At 33.1% G+C, this 16972-nt stretch overlaps 1 protein-coding gene across 1 annotated transcript in view; it reads left to right on the top strand.

Moving 5' to 3' along the window:
* LOC117182191 (brefeldin A-inhibited guanine nucleotide-exchange protein 3) overlaps positions 1 to 16972 on the top strand; it is a 26629-nt gene continuing 9657 nt past the window's right edge. The window contains exons 1-17 of the mRNA XM_033375252.1: positions 1 to 85; positions 167 to 300; positions 3117 to 3251; positions 3462 to 3627; positions 6256 to 6385; positions 6436 to 6720; positions 6803 to 7036; positions 7194 to 7795; positions 7872 to 8056; positions 8134 to 8296; positions 8387 to 8695; positions 8831 to 9053; positions 9174 to 9329; positions 9432 to 9840; positions 9992 to 10204; positions 10349 to 11219; positions 11287 to 11419. Coding sequence (XP_033231143.1) covers positions 1 to 85; positions 167 to 300; positions 3117 to 3251; positions 3462 to 3627; positions 6256 to 6385; positions 6436 to 6720; positions 6803 to 7036; positions 7194 to 7795; positions 7872 to 8056; positions 8134 to 8296; positions 8387 to 8695; positions 8831 to 9053; positions 9174 to 9329; positions 9432 to 9840; positions 9992 to 10204; positions 10349 to 11219; positions 11287 to 11419 — 4433 coding nt within the window. The remainder of the gene's footprint in view (positions 86 to 166; positions 301 to 3116; positions 3252 to 3461; positions 3628 to 6255; positions 6386 to 6435; positions 6721 to 6802; positions 7037 to 7193; positions 7796 to 7871; positions 8057 to 8133; positions 8297 to 8386; positions 8696 to 8830; positions 9054 to 9173; positions 9330 to 9431; positions 9841 to 9991; positions 10205 to 10348; positions 11220 to 11286; positions 11420 to 16972) is intronic.

Below are 16972 nucleotides of genomic sequence, written 5' to 3'. Positions count from 1 at the left end.
ATGGAGGATCTCCTACTGCAGATCATCAGGGAGGTTCAAAATGCAAAATTACAAAATTTACGCAAGGCGGCGCAGGAAGCCTCCGGTAAATATAAAATTAATTAACTCATCTTTCATTTTTCATAAAAATTGTCACGAAACAGTAAAAAATTATTCAATATTTCAGAATTTATGGACAAGCAGCAAGGACTGCTACGAGATCCCCCGCATGAGTTGCGGGCAAAATGTTTGCGTGCTATTCAACTCGCGCTTGAAACAAAAAGGAGCAAATTGGTTGCTTTTGGCCTTTCTGGTCTACATGTATGTATTTACTCATATTTTTTATAATTTATTGAGTGACGAGATAGTTTGTGAATTCGTGTATACATATATATTTTGCACCCCCGCATATGTTTCAGAGAGTGGATTTTTATTTAAGGGTTGTAGTCATGTTGAAATTTTGCCAGGTAAAATTCAAAATTTCAGTTTGATTTGTTTCTGAATGAACATTTTCTATTTTGTTTTAGAAGCAGATCGTATGTTTCTCAATTAGAATTTTTTAAATACTTGATATTTTAGTATGAAGCAGGCAATACAATTGAAAAATAATGTATGGAAAGTTTAAAAAATATATTATTTTGAGTTGAAAAAATATATTGGCGGAAATTTAGTGTATGAAGAATAGTTACTAAAATTGTATTAATTATTATCTACTTCCGCGAGTAATAATCAATGACTAATATTAAGAACTTTAATTGTGATTTTAAAATGAATGTGGTATACATTGTAGAAATAAATGAATTAAGGAAAAAATAGGCAATTTTACAGGAGAGCAAAATAACATTCTGTAAAATCGAATCTGAAATCAACGAAATAACCTGAACTTCGGACAATTATATTTTCTCATCACCGGAAGATTCTTTTCGATCAAACTTTTTTGTTATCAATTTAGTATTACATCAGTTCGGAAGTATATTCTTGTATTTTTGTATTGCAAATTCAATTTTACCGAATGGAAAATTCCTCACATTTTTTTAAACTAGCCTTTTATTACTAATACAAAAAAAAAGCAATTTGGAAAAAATTCTGTCCACGCTACGCATATGTATTATATTTTTACAGAAATTTCTATGCAAAAAGAGTTTTCAGAATAATGAATCTTACCTTATTATGTCCTGCCAATCTTTATTTTAGCAATCAGATTTTTTAAAAATAGTTTATACTATAGTTTTAACTTTCTCTTCTAGCATAGGTATTGTGAAAAATGAATGGTCCCCTTTCTAGTAGTAATTAAAAAGTAAAAATTTCGTTTGTTTCTAATGCAAATAAGTAATTTTTGATACATTGCTTATAAATCAAAGTACAATTAAATACTATAAAGTATATTCAACTACAGTAAAAGCAACTAAAACTTGCAAATATTTTTTGTGTCTACAAACAATCATGGCATTCGTTTGTTCATTTTAAAAGGCATTTTCATCGATTGTGAACTCTTTGTCAAAGAAAAGTATGAACAGTGGAATAATCTGTTTTGAAATTTAAAATTAGAAATTTATATTTACAAAACGAAAAACCTTACTGCTTGCAATCAGCGGCCGATTTCTAGTATTTTGAATCAGTGAGATTACATTGTGGAGTTAGTGAAAACTCTTACAGATTAGATCAAGTGGCCCATTTGATCCGAATACAAATTTAGAAAATATATAGTGGCATGATTGATGAAAATGTTGTAACTTGCCCCCTATACCATATAACCCTTTTTCAGTTCTAATTATTTTGGAAGACTGTGTACGTCCAAACATACAAATATACTCAGCCTTCACCAAAATACGAATTTAATAAATTTATATTTGTAAACATTTCGTTGTGTACTTTCAGTTCTAAAATGTTCTTTATTGAAAACTGGTGAATAATTATCATTCTAGTTTTAAAAATGATAAATTTTTATACATAAAGTCTGAATTTATATCGCTTTTCCCATTAATTTGCAAGTTATTAGTTCAAATTTCATGTAAAAAAAGTTTTCTCATGTTACTTTGCTTTTAGCGCTAACCCTCTAGATCCTCGTCTAGTGGCCGCCAGGTTTCGTATTTTCTTATACAACGTTACCGGCTGATGCCGATGGAATTGGTAGTTGAAATTTTTTTCTTACATGTTTTATTATCAAGATTTGTACTTAAACGTAGTTTTCTTTAAGCTCTTGCATTTCTCAAAGTTTGAGACCGATATTTTATGTATAAAAAAAGTTCGAACGTTCAAACAATGTAGAGGTTCAGAAAAAAGATGAAATAATTTTCAGTGAAGTTCCTACCAACATGCAGTACTTAAACGTACTTTATTGTACTCTAGTACATTTTCCAAAGTTTCAGCTCGATATTTTATTCACAAAAAAAGTTCTTAGGTTCAAAAAAACATTCAGTGAACTGATAAAGTGAGGTCAGTAAAATAGATATTTAGCTGTGTCACATGCCCTTAAAAATTTTATTTTGAACGTTTACATTTCTTATTTGCATACAAAACAAAATAATATTGTGGAAATGTTACAAATTCTTCTAGGCACATTTTCTATCCAGTCTAAATTTACATATTAGTTTTCTTTCGATAATGCAGTTTCAAAGTTGTTGTCAAATTGAAGAAAAAATATTTGTAATCCAATTTTATTAGTTATTAGATAATGCGTATGTAATTTTGTGTGAAAAGAATCCAATTTTTCGATGTTATTTACAGAGTTATGATTTATACTTTGATCTTTGCTCTATATTTTGGCACCATTTTCGTGTTGTGTAACGATCGGAAATGAGTGTATTTTGCTTTTAAAGATAAAGTTCAACGCTGGAGCTTGGCCCTTACGGCACTCGCCAACTTGAAATGTGTTTTTCTCGAAGATCGATTTTTCGAATTTTCAACTTAAAAAGTGTCCCAGTGTTTCGTTTTTCAACTTAGGGCGTTTTTTCTTTGTCTAAAGTGCCTTAAAACTATCTGGGTATATATGTCTCTATATATATAGTACGTAACTCCATACCGACAGCCTGGGCCCTTTTCATATGGAAGTACACTTATCAATGAGGGGAATTATAAATCTAAATTTACCTGGAAAGTAATTATTTAATGCAGAGAAATTTTTACTTTAATTTCAGAAAATGTTGAGGGATGACAGGTTCCAGTCACCATACGAACCGGAAGATGATTCTTTATGGTTGCCAGCACAAATGTTGCATGCTATGGGTTCGATTCTATCACAATCGGATGACACTCAAACTGACATGCTTAAAGTGAGTTTTATTCTTATTAAATATTTTTTTTCTTCTAGATCACAATTTTTTGAAGACAAGAAGAGCATTAAAACAAAATAGAGTGCAATCTTCAGTCTTTCTCTGTCGGATTAAAAAATAAAATGATCCGAAATAAGAAGACATCACAGTTCTTAAACGATTTTGAAGCCTTCCGTGACACCTACGTGAGTCTTTTTTTGCTTTTTGAAGGTGTTACTTCAAGTCGCGTGTTCCCAATACTGGACGATGAACGGGCGCTTGATCATCGCGATCTTGACGACGTGTTGTGAAGCCTTCGAAAATGGAAATCAAGCCGTGAGAACTGCAGCACAGGCAGCTACCAGCCAGACGTTGCGATCTTTTTGCCTCTTTTTAGGTAAGGATTTATTCGTGTTCAAATTTAGTTCAAGAAGATTTGAATGAATAATTCGAGGAGGTGCTTTTCCTTTTTTATTATTTAAAAAGAAATAATCTTCACACATTCAAGTTATAATCATACAGTTCCTGTTTCCCAAATTTTAAATTAAATGCAAAACAAATTATAGGTATATTTAAAGAGTATCCACATCCAGTGACTGAACGATGTGTAGGGCACTTTGTGTAGTACACAATTTTAAAGTATATATAGTTAAAAATTAAATATGCGTTTTAAGAAATGCTTACAATTAGAATAATTGGGTACACGAACTTAACTACTTATCATAAGGGTCATTCCATTTTATTTCACCGAATTCGGTTGCGACCTAATTAAAAAAATTTTATTCGCATAACTATAATAAAATTCAGTGTTTTTAAAACCTATTTATCACATGAATTAATCAAATTATTTTATTTTTATTTTCAATACTGATTTTCAAAATGCAAATGTACAGAAACGTGTCACATTGATGTGAATTACACGATTGAGAAAAACTCAAATTCTATAATGTAAAATTGAACTAAATCAAATAAGACGTATTCAGAAATCTTAAAACTCTTATTTAACATAATAAAAAGTAATTTCAACATGAAATAATAATGGGTGAAAATTTTGTTTTAAATATTACTAAAACGGAAAATATTTTTGGACACTTTCGAAGGATTATTAAAATTAGGGTTTAATTTTTTAAATTAAAGCTCACTTCATAAGGTTCATTTTTAGCAGACTTTTCTGAATTTGAGCTCTTTTCAATTTTTTATTCGAAATATACAAAACTTTACTTTGAAAATCGTCACTTGATAAGAGGTTCTGTCCACGCGGAGAAAAGTGGATATTAAGACTAAATGTAATATCTTGATATTAAAATTTAATATCCAGATATTAAGGCTTAATGTGTGAATATTTTTAAATTTAAAATTTTAATACGTAGATATTGAATTTAAATACCAAGAAAAGGATATCTTATTATCTATATTGGGGTTAAAAATCCAGATATGGAGACAGAATATCAATTTTAATATTTTGATCTTAACATCATCAGGTGCCGCCCAGCACCTGAAGTTTTCCCTAAAAATAACACAGGGAAAAACATATTTTTATGAATTTAATCCAAGAAATAAAATTTTTTAATAAAGTATAGTCTATACTTTAATGATCTTATCAAAACTCTTCAAGGAATAAGAATCCATCATTTTAATTTATAAAAAAAACTATGCAACATAACAAAAATCCTACGTACGTCGCTAGAGAAAGCAATTTTGAATATATTTTTAAACTTTCAGATCGTTCGGTAAGGATTTGTTCGAGTTACGTTTCCGGCCAGTTCAAAAAATTTAAAGTAGAAAAACGTCAAAAGCTGCCAATATTATCGGATTGAAACATTCAAAGCTAGGCAGTTTACATTTTTAGAATTGTAACGTTTGAGATATTGAAAGCATTTCCTTTTAATTGAATGAATATTTAAATGAAAAAAAGGAAAATTAGAAATCTTATATTTTTAAATTTAAATTGATCAAAATTTTACCAATTCAAATTAAAAGCCTTATTATCATTAGTTACATACTTCAAAAAAATAACAAGTTCACAGAAAAACAACGATCTTCAAAAGTACGCTTTCTATGTTTTCTAGATTGAAACCTTATGAAGAAACAATTTCAAATAAGTTTGAAATTACACAATATAAAATTTTCGAAATATATTAGAATCCGTTTAAATTATTCAGATATTTCCAAACTATCTCAAAGATTTGGAAAACCATTGAAATTCTCACAATGCTTTAAATTAAATTGCTTATACTTTTTTTAAAATGTTTTGATACTGTGTAAAATGTCCGAAAACATTTTGAATTTTCTTACACCCAAGAATAAAAATCTTAATAATAGACACCTGCTTATTTTCAAAATTAAGGGTCCCTAATAAAAAAAGTATACTTCTCCAAAATGTTAATTCTGTATAATTTAACTTATGCTTCAGAAGAAAGCTTGCTTTCATTAGAAATTAACAAAAAAATTTGTTACATAGATGTCACATTAAATGCATATGAAGTATTTAATTAACATTCAAAATAAAAATAAAATTAATTTGTACCCTTGTAATCGAAAAAAGATTAAAATAAATTTATCGTAATTGGAACAGTGAATTCCTGTTGAATCCCTAAGGGCTTGATCTTGGTTTGCTTAATTACTTCTGAAATTATTTTTAATCTTTTTGCAAACATTTCTGATTCACAGTATTGGGATAGAAAATTGGTTCTAGTAAATGTTTTGAAACTGGCTTACAAAAATTTTGTAAATATTGAAGAATATAACATAAGACGTTCAGGACTACAAAGCGGCCCACCCTTTCAAAAGTCAATCCGCCCTGAAGCAATAATTTAACACCAGGTTCTGCCAAAAAAGAGTCAATGTTATGAAAGCGGCAACCAATATTTGGAAATAGTCATAAAGTGTAATCTGATAACCTTAAGATAATTGTCCACCTACTTCATTTCTTTCGATCCAGAAACTTGGATTTTAAACCCTAAATCTCACACTCCTTTACATGTCTGTACCAGCAATAACGAAACTCGTACCATGTACATTTCAGACGAGGAGTGCCAAGAAATGGACGAGAACGCCAAGCGGAACAAAAACGTTCGTGAGAGAGGAGTGTCTTGCTTCAATGAGGCGTTACCGATTCTTCAATACATCTGTTGTAAGCTCGACGAGGCCCAGAAGTAAGTTAATCGAAGACATGAACGTCCAAGACCCTATGAGTAATTTTAAGGAAATGTTGTTACAGCAGCACTCGAAACGGAAGCACTGTGGTATTTTTGTTGGAGTGCCTCCACACATTGATATCTTCACTCCCCCAGAAAATTCATACCAACTCCCACTTCACTACCTTTCTCTGGCAAAAATTCTGTCCTGCTCTGATAGCTTTTCTGGGAACTCCAAGAGTGGATAAATCCTTTACATCACGTGAAGGAAAAGAAACGGAAGTGGGAAGAGGTTCTGGATATTTAACAACATCCCTCAGCTTCGATAGTCATCAAGCCAAAACGGTTTATAGGTATGAACTTATGGGATTACAAAAAATTATTGGGTCTTAATTAGAATTCTTGCTATTCTTGATTCTTTTTTGATTCCATTAGCATTGGGACAGAATTGGTACGTCTAGTTGGATGTGCGGGTCCGCTTAGACCTGTTCTGGAATCAGTCTTTCACAGGATGCTGCTCTATCCTCCTCCTCAACAACGATTGGAACCTTTGAAAGCACTTAGGGAACTCCTAAGAAGTCCTAGTAGAATTGTTGACTTTGCTGGACCTCTGCTTGTAGATGAAGATAAATCTTGTCAACTGCAGAGCGACATGGCTTTGATGAGACTGTAAGTTCTTTTAGATACTCATTCATAATTAACATAATGCTTCCCGTATTAGAAAATTCTTTAGAATCCCAAAAACTATCATCGTAAGATATATCTTTTGATTTTCCAAACTTTAATCCCTTTCGATATATCATTGTCAGTATACTTTATGCTTCAGAGCAATGGATTCGATTGAAGAATCAATCTCATCTGGCGTAAATGTCCTCCATGCGAGTGTCTCCTGTATAGTTGCAATGTTATCAGCTCTTCAAGAACTCTGCGAAGGAAAGGCGATCAGTCATAAGTACACTTGCACAATTAACATACTCTATGATGATCTTGAATCCTGTGACTATAGAGGTCCGCTCACTTACCAAAGTATGGCTCGTCTTCCTAAGACTTATAGAGAACAGCTAGAGCTTATGAAAAAGGGAAACTATTCTGATTCCGAATCATCTGGGCATGGACCTTCCGAAGATGGAGATTCAACAGACACAGAAGGTCCTCACGAATCTGATGAAATGAATGAAGATAATAGTATAGATGATACTGACTATGCTCTCGCGAATGAAAGAGAGAGATTGAGGCTCGAAAGGCTTCCAAAATGCCTGCATGTAGGTCGACAAGTTGCAGAGGAATGTAATGTGGATGTTGAACGTCACAATGCTAAAAGATTTGTTAAGACTTTGAGGAGTGATCTGATACCGATGGTTCTTAGTCTGAGAAGTAATATTGAGGTTGACGAAGCTCTGCAGAACTTCGCTTCTGTGTACTGCCACAGTATGTAATTTATCTATTCTAAATATGATAGCCAGAAATATTTTAATCAGGAATGATTTATAATGTATTGCTTTAGGTGTGTTCGCTGCACAACAGAAGTTTCAAGGTCAGGTAGATCCTAATAAAGATCCTTGTACACTAGTTACAATTATGAATGCTGATGGGATCTATTTAGCAACATATGCGGCTTTGCTTCTTAATCTGAAGTTAATCAAAATGAATTATTATGAAGAGGAGGGGCGACAAGTGCCAATTAATGAGGTTTTTACAATAGTTTCTGTTATTAATTAAATAATATTCTTCTCATAATCTGACTGATTTTTGGTATGTGACCACAGGAACAATTCGTAGAGGAGGTACATGGTTCAGGGGTGCTGGTCTATTTGTCGGCAACTTGGCTGTCTGAACTCTACCAACAAATTCTTGCTAGTAATCTTCTCGAAAAATGTGGTTACAACCCGAATTCGACTGAAAATAGTGCTCTTGTGAATGTTCTAATAGGTTAGTAAAACTTTTCAATAACCTTGTTTAGTAGAGAATGAAGACAAATAAATGTGAGATAAGAGACATAGAAATTTCTAACCTTGACAGATGTTGATGGGATAAGTGGAAGTCACAGAGGTGGACAGTTTCTGTCTGATTATCGAAGATTGGAACGTGCTCAACTCTCACGAAGTGAACCTACTCCAGAAGCTGAAGCAGGTGCCAAACTATCAAGGCGAGTACTGACTTGTTGCTGGGATAGCATGGTTGCTGTTCTCGCTACAGGTTTGAATCCTTGTAAAGAAGAAAGTGGAAAAGGTATTTTGAGCAAGGATGGAGGCAGTCGAAGTGTTAAGGATACGATTATTCTGGCGTTGGAAGGACTTCACAAAGCTGCTACGCTGAGCAATGTTTTAGGTATTTTCCACCGTCTTATCATATGTAACTCTAGATCGTATTGATATTATTTTGTCATTCACAATCATATATTTATATGATTGATACTTTAATTAGATGAAACTGATACTATTTTGACTTTTACAATATTTCTAGGACTACAAAATCGTTGTGGGGCGATCTTTGCACTGTTAGCTAAAGCAGCTTGTTCAGAGCAGTCAATTTCAAAACTTAGAAGGACCAAAGATGTTCTTAGGCTTAAACTACAAAAAAAAGCTACTTATCTTCACACATCACATGCTTTGAGTATGGAGGTGCTTCTGGGCAGAGGATTGGAACTGAGCAGTCATGGAAGTGATTGTTGGCCACATGTTTTTACGTAAGCTTAAAATTTATTAGGACATCTTGATTTCCTTGATCTTGTTATTTATGGTTGGTAGTTGATAAGACAACTATAATATTCTTTTGTGTATAAAATTTATTTCCTTCTTTTATGTAGATGTTGTCTCTATGTGAGTAAACTTGAACACGATTTCTTCGGAAGGAACCAAAATCCGTCCATGCCTAAAGTTCACCATAAAAAGGAAAAACGAGAATCTAAGAAGGATTCGAAATCAAATACGATGAATTTCAACATTGATGATGAGGAGACTTGGTAAGAATTTTATAGAAGCTCTATATCTTCTAGCTCATAAAACTTGCTACAATACTTTTAAACATTTTCATTTATATTTCTATTAACATATTCTTTTTACAGTGTGGATGTCTACAGCTTTCTATCAAGTCCCTATACACAAAACATTGGAATAGACACAATCCCAGAAATCATTCAAGAATCAAACGCTGATAGCCAGTTCAATGGTATTCTTCCAGCAGACTACGCAGCTAAAATAATTTGTGTCTTGTCTCAACAAGTAGACAGACTTTTCGAAGATGCAGCCCTCAAATTGAATCTTAGAGCTCTTTGTTCCTTCTTAGCTGCACTGTGCAAAGCAAGCAAAGACCAACTATTTAAAAACATTGATGGAATTAAAGAGAATAGAAAAGTCTGGTGGAGGAAAAATAAACCTAGAGAAGATGAACTAAACGTTTTGCTTTTAACCAGGTTGGGAGAAGTGATGCTCAAGTGCGTCAAAAGTGGAAGACCTTTGATTCATGTCATGAGGGTAGGTATATATGAGTTATTGTGGTTGTTGAGCCTATTTTTATGAACTGTAAGATAATTTCAGGCTTTTCAGATTAGTACATACAATATTGACAATGGTATATGTAGATAACACATGAATGTTGGTATTTTATATCTAAACCTCCTTTTAGGTTTGGAGCATTCTAGGTCCACATTTTATGGAGGCAGCTTGTCATAAGGACCGCAGCATCTCAAAAAAATCTGTTCAATGCATTCATGATTCGATGACAGCTTTGTTGAATGAACAAGTCGAGTTGGCCCATTTCCACTTTAATGAAGCACTTTTCAAACCTTTCGAAAATCTTCTTTGTTTGGAATTATGTGATAGTGATGTTCAAGATCAGGTAAGGAGCATCTAAATTCAAAGTTTGGTAATTTGCTCGGTCCACTAATTCTGTCCTTGATGTTATTATTCCGTTTTTCTTTTGTCTTCTTTTCCTTTACCTTCTTCTTTTTAACACAACTGTTCAATATCACTTTCTTTCCAGATTGTAAGCTGTATCTGTGAGTTTGTCGAAACCAACCGAACAGAAATTCGCTCAGGATGGCGTCCACTTTTTGGTGCTTTGAGGATAGCATCAGTGGGAAATTCGGACAGTGTTGAATCAGCACCCTTATTGGAAGTTTTCAGAGTCTTCCTTTCAACAGATAATACCCTAGTATTCGCAAATGCAGCTTTAGATTGTATTTTATGCCTTCTTCGTCATGTCAAAGGTTCATCAGACAGTGATAATCTAGACGATGATCAGGATATAGACATATTAGAAGCTAGAAAAATGCGCTTATGTGTCGAGAGTTTGAAATACCTTCTGAGCTGCAGTGACATTTTAGCTTCTATGTATCGAATGCCAGCCTGTCCAATCTTCCATTCTGCTCAGAGGATATCAATGTCAACTATACCTCAATATGTAGATCCACATATACCTAACCATGAGGTGACTAAGTTTGACAGAAAAACTGATTCAATACACGAGATTATTCCAGAAATGTCCTATGAAGTTTTAACGAAAGTAGATCCTAGTCAGACTATGACTTTGCAAAGTATGGATAGACCTAGTGGAATCTTAAGGGTTTGGTACATACTTATTGAAGGCCTAGCTAGTGCTACTATGATATGTCCTAGAAGATATCAACCACATGTATTGGAGACATTCTTCCATCTTCTAAGAGACACATTAAATGTTCCTGGACCAGCTTTTGGATTGTATTGTGTAAATCATCTTCTTCTCCCGATGGTACAAAATTGGCTGAGAAAGACTTCAAAGATTTTTAGGGGTTGGGATAATTTCGCCCCGAACTTCAAGCAGTGCTGCGGTCTCACGACTGATTTAGTTGTCGATTTCATTGTTCACTTACAGGGTGAGCAGTACTTTTTCTTTGGAAGATTCAAAAAATGTATTCGTAATGGGGTTTATTTCAATTTCAGGACCTGATGATGTAAGAAATGATGAATTTCTTCCGGCGACGACACTGATGTTGAAGCAACTATTATTAGTGATGGCAGAGTGTGTTGTTCAACCGAAAGAAAGCATAGCTCGACTAGGTTGTGCCTGCATCAGGTTTGTTAAAAGTGTTAATGATGTTTTTGAGATACAGGAATAGAGGACATATTATGCTTCTTACTTGCATAAAAATTAACATTATCATATTCAAGATTCAATAGGATGCTTTTTTACTTCTATTCAATTTTATTGCTGTTTATCCAACTTATCTTTCAAAAATTCGACTCATCTCTATCCTTTTCTACACATATTTATAATTTTTTGTCTTATTACTCTTAGCACAATTTTTTTAATTCTCTATTCCCTTTAATTATAATGTACATGGTCAAAATTGTGCCATTTTCTACATTTCAAACCACTTTTAATTTTATTTCTATTTAAATTTATTTAATAACTTTTTAACCCTTTTGATCTTTATTTCTCCTCCAAATAATTCTACCCTTTTCCATCGTTTTTAAAAACTTTGTACTTTATTCTATATAGTTCTTATTTACAAATGCTTGCGCATTATAAAGAATTTAAATTAGCATCAAAAATAAGTTCGAAATTTTAATGCAAATATACTTATTGATTACCCTGACACTTGAGTTTGGTGATAATGGTAACAGTTAACAACTTTTTTTGTTTTGGCCATTTTAAAAGTCCATACAAAATTTTCGAACACCCCTACTTTAATTATGCTCTATTATTCTCACTAAAAGTTTTTTGTGTCTTTTTCATCCTATTTCTGCCAAAGATATTTTTTTTGATGCCAGTAATAATTGTATCCATTTATATTTCTTTTTATCAATTTCCTTATTTTATTCTAACCTTTCTATTATATTTTATAATTTCTTTATCCTTTTTCAAGAATTGCATAATTTTATCCAATTCCCCTTTCGACTTTTTTATTACTAAATAATTAAAATAGAATTTCATTAAGAGTTAAAGAAAAAAATAGTAGAATAGAATATTTTACAATAAAACATAGTTGACAATAACAATATACCAACAAAATTGCATTGGGTGTTTGTAAAAAACAAGTTAGTTTTTTATTACGATAATTACATACTTTCAAATTTTAATTGTGTATAACTACCCGATACACATTTTCAAATGTCATATTTGTACGTCCGCATGAAAAGTCCCAGTATTATGACGCGTTCTAGTTTACAGGAGATATGCGCGTTTTTCTGATTTCAGGTCAAAATTATTATATTTGAGTTTGCATAGGGGATGATACTGAAACCTATAGTGAACTTATTGGGAGTGTACTCCTATCCAGAAAGTTAAAATGCGTTTTTCTCGAAATACGTTTTTTCGAAGTTTAAACTTCAAAAATGTCCCGATGACTTGTTTGTCCACATGGAGGGTTCGTTTTGGGCCTTAAATGCCGGGAATTCATCCGGCTACATGCCTTTAGACTTAACTCCATGTTGACCAAAAGTGCCCTTTTATTGCAGCCGTCCAAATTTATTCTGTACTTCCGTTTTTTATACTGCAAATTATAATACCTTCATTACTCAGTAACAATACATTTTTCGCTGTGGCTATGGGTATCCAAATTTCGGTATGAATAGCAAAACTTGTCTTCAATTGAATAACGAGGTTTGATCTTTCAATGTCAATAATGACCTGAAAATACTTGCTCCCCCTTTCAAAGAATTTCCTTTTTAAAATCATCTGAAGAAACTTAAAAAATCTTTTTCATTTTTTCGGAAGATTTCCAAAGCGACAGTCGATAGAATAATACAAATTAACATAATTTAATAGATTTCGAACAGAGGGAAAATATTTACCTGTAGCATTTTTTCATATCTCGCATAGTATACGAAAAAATGAAAAGTTTGAATTAAAAAAAACATGATATTTTTGTCAAAAAAGAACCTAACGGCCTTCTCCTCTCTGAATTAAATGAACCGTGGGGAATACATGAAACGAGAACCAAAATCACAACAGGATGTGCAATTACTTTTGGATGAAACTCAATTGAGTTTAGCCGTGCTCGTACTTCCCACAAAAAAGAAGTTGAATGAAAACCACTCGTCTTTTCATGAAACGAGAATATGAGGAATGCACGAGTTGTATCGTTGGAACAGAAACAAGCTGGCTGAGCGTGCGTTGTAAGGTGATAATGAAGCTTGACAGGCTGTCGGGTGGGATAAAGTAGCCACCGATATTTGACACCTCGACGAACTCATACCCGCGCACCTTGATTTCTGTAGTCGCATTTTCTCCATATTAATGCATGGCACGCATCCACTGGTAATTCTATCCCCTGGTGACGGGCTATCGTTTTATGGCCGCGTATCTACTATCCTTAAAAACAGAGCAGGTTCGCGGAGAACGCCTAACGACCAATGAATGAGGAACGGGATTCTGTTTGAAATCCTAGTCTTACATTAGCGCTTCGTCAAGTCCATGAATGCAATGAGACTCCTAGAAAGAAATCAAAAAGCACTTGTACTTGGGTTTCCAATAGTTTTTGTAGTTTTTGATTTGAGGACACTAGACTTGAAATAGAAAAATTCTCCTGGTTTTTTAATGTAATGTAAAAGAGCCTTAAGTGTCGTTAACATAATTCTTTTCATTTTATAAAGGTAACTAATTGATTAGTTACATTGAGTTTTTTACAATAGGGTGGTCCAAAATCATACCGGTTGAAATTTTTTTCGAATGGAGGGCATGCAACTTCTGCCCATTTCCTAGTTTGTGAGGATCGCGGGGAGAAAATCTCCAAATCAGTTAATATTAAGAGGTGCCGCAGATTATACCGTCGGTTACGAAGGAGTTCATAGGCGGTAAAAGTAGGGGAGGGAGGCTTAGATTTTGAGCTTGATGTAGAATTCCCGGGTCGTTTATATAAATAACAAGTTCGTTCCGCAACTCTGTTCCGAACCAAATCACTTGCTAGTGAGATTGGTCTCTAACAAGCATCCCAGGCGAAGAACTTCACAAAGTCACCATGTAAAGATCTCCTTGAGGCCCTATTATAGTATCCAAGGTCTTACGTTTCAGGCGATTCTCATTCAGGGTCTCATTCACACTATTCTTTGCCTGGTCTTGCTCTGGGTACGATACCATTTACTTTACCTAAATGTAACCGTTTCTTTTTTTTCATTCTCTCAACAGGCCCAAAACATCTCAACAAATTTACTTATTAACTTGTTTTATCCTTTCGTCATCTAAGGCAATGTTGCGTACTGCAACATGGGAAAAATTTTGTTTCCGGAAAAATTAAATTCACGTTTCTGGATTTAAAGATAGCTTGATCCACGGAATAACTTTTGCTAAATTTCATTGAATTTATCGACCCTCACCTCTCATTATGAAACCCCAAAAATGCCTTAAAAAACTGAGGTTGCCAATTTTGCGCAAAATTGACGCATATGAGCTCTGTTTTTCAGTTATTTTGCCATAAATGAATTTTATTCGACACGTGAAATGTTTTAAAGAATTTATTAACTAATGTTCAATTGTTGAAACGATATCCATTTCTTAAAATTTTTTTTCTTTTGTAAAGTTTTGACACAAAGATCAGTTTTATTATAAATGAATAATGGTCCGATTAAATTAAAAAAGTTCCTTTCAATCAGTTAGTAGGAAAAAATTTAAACAAATAAAAATTGTTTAAAGAATTGAAAAAAAGTTTATAAATTATTAAAAATATTTTAATTGCTTAAAAATAATGTATTTAAAAAAGCGAAAAACAGAGATCACATTTGTCAATTGGGGGGGGGGGGGTGTTTCAAAATTCAAAGTAAATTAGCGGATATTGTTCGTTCGAGACTTCCCAACAAATCTAATCATCTTCCGCAAGCCAAGTTTAAAACTCAGAACGTGAATTTAATTTTTGCCAAACCAAAGTTTTCCCATGTTAATCTTAAGAGATTTGCTGGAGCTTTGCGGCACGTCTTAATATTAACTAATTTGGCTCAAGCTTCGAGGGAATTTTCATTGTGGGAACCTTATAAAATCGAGGCTGAGTGTGAGGGTGGCATGCCCTCTATTCTAAAGTCAAATTTGGGACAACTCACACAGAAAAAAAAATTTTGAATTGACTTGGGGTACGAAACGTCATCTGATGTCAATTTTTGTTGCAATTTTGCGGCAAAAAACGGCAGATGGAGAAACTGCAGAAAGAAACGGAGTTACTCTGCTTTTTTTTGCAACACCTTTCTCTGGATGAATTCCTCTCAAGTTCTTTTACTGCAAATCTCTGTTGATTCTCATTGATAGAGAAACTTCAGAGAGAAAGGAAAACAAGCGAAGTTACTCTGCTGCTTCATGCAAATCTTATCTCTGGATGAATTTATTTTAAGTGTTTTTATTGCTAATCACGGTTAATTCTAGTTTATGGAAAACAAGCCTACAATAGATAATCATTAATTAAAAATAATAATGGATGTTAAATAATTAATTTAATGTAATTAATAGTTAAGAAATGATATACATTTGTTAATATATATCAATTATAATTGATTGTACTAATCATAGTTGTGCTTATAATTAAAGATTATCTACTGTACTATCATTATCTATAATGTAGGGTGGTCTCCTCTATTTATAGAAACTGCAGAAAGAAGCGAAAACAGTGTATTTATTTTGCTTCCTCATACAAATCTTTTATCTCAATTGTTCCCTTTTTTCTGGGGCAAGTCACTATCACAAAATTTTTTTGTGCGGAAAATCTTTGAAATTCGAAGTTTTGCCAAATAAGTAGAGAGAAAATACGGAGAAAGGAACAGTTACTTTGGAAAATATTGGTTTGGAATTATGCTGTAATTTTGAAACAGTGCTTTGAAATAATGTTGAAATATTGGAACGGGAAAAGGGAGGAGACTATCTCAATTCCTAACAGAGTTTTTACTGCAATAGCTTAAAAATAATACAATATTTATGCAAAATTGTCACAACGTTGGAGCGATATTGCAAAGTAATATAGTTTGGGAGAGAACATTGATATAATGTAGAATTGCCGATGTTGTTATGCAATATTGCTGCAACATACGTACTGCTGGGGTAATTTTTTCCCTGTAACATTACCTTCATTCAAATTTGTTCCTTTTTAATTTGCGGATATATTGCAGAAGTCGCACAGAGAGAAGGAAGGTTTCTCTGAATTTTTATGCAAATAATTTTCATTTCATCGTCGTTTCTTAGAAAATATCTGTACATTTTAACCTTCAGATAAAATGCAGAAGACCCCGAGAGAAGCGCAGTGATTCTCTGCTTTTCTCTGATAGTAATTTTTTTCTGCATTTGTTTACAAAGGTGATGTGCAGAAAACCGCGTAGGAAATGCAGGAATATTTTTAAAAATTTTGAGAGTGAGAAAGTGCTAAAAAAATGGTTGCAGAATTAATAAACTATAAAACTTGGTTAAAGTTAGTAGGGCCCAAAATCAGAGGACCCAACAATAAAGATATGAGACCCAAATACGACAAATGGATGAAGGGATACTCAATGTAATGTATAAGGGTTTTGACACTGGGCTACAGAACCCTAAAGACTGAAAACAATTTTTATGGTTAATTACGAGGGTGGATTGATAAGTTTCCGGCCTGACCAAGAGATGGCGCCACTAGGCCTACCTTGAGGTGGCGTTCTATAGTACCATCCTTAGATAGCT

This window comes from Belonocnema kinseyi, chromosome 10 (genome assembly GCF_010883055.1).
Source record: "Belonocnema kinseyi isolate 2016_QV_RU_SX_M_011 chromosome 10, B_treatae_v1, whole genome shotgun sequence".
Taxonomy (NCBI): domain Eukaryota; kingdom Metazoa; phylum Arthropoda; class Insecta; order Hymenoptera; family Cynipidae; genus Belonocnema; species Belonocnema kinseyi.
This window is presented reverse-complemented; position numbering and strand designations above follow the sequence as displayed.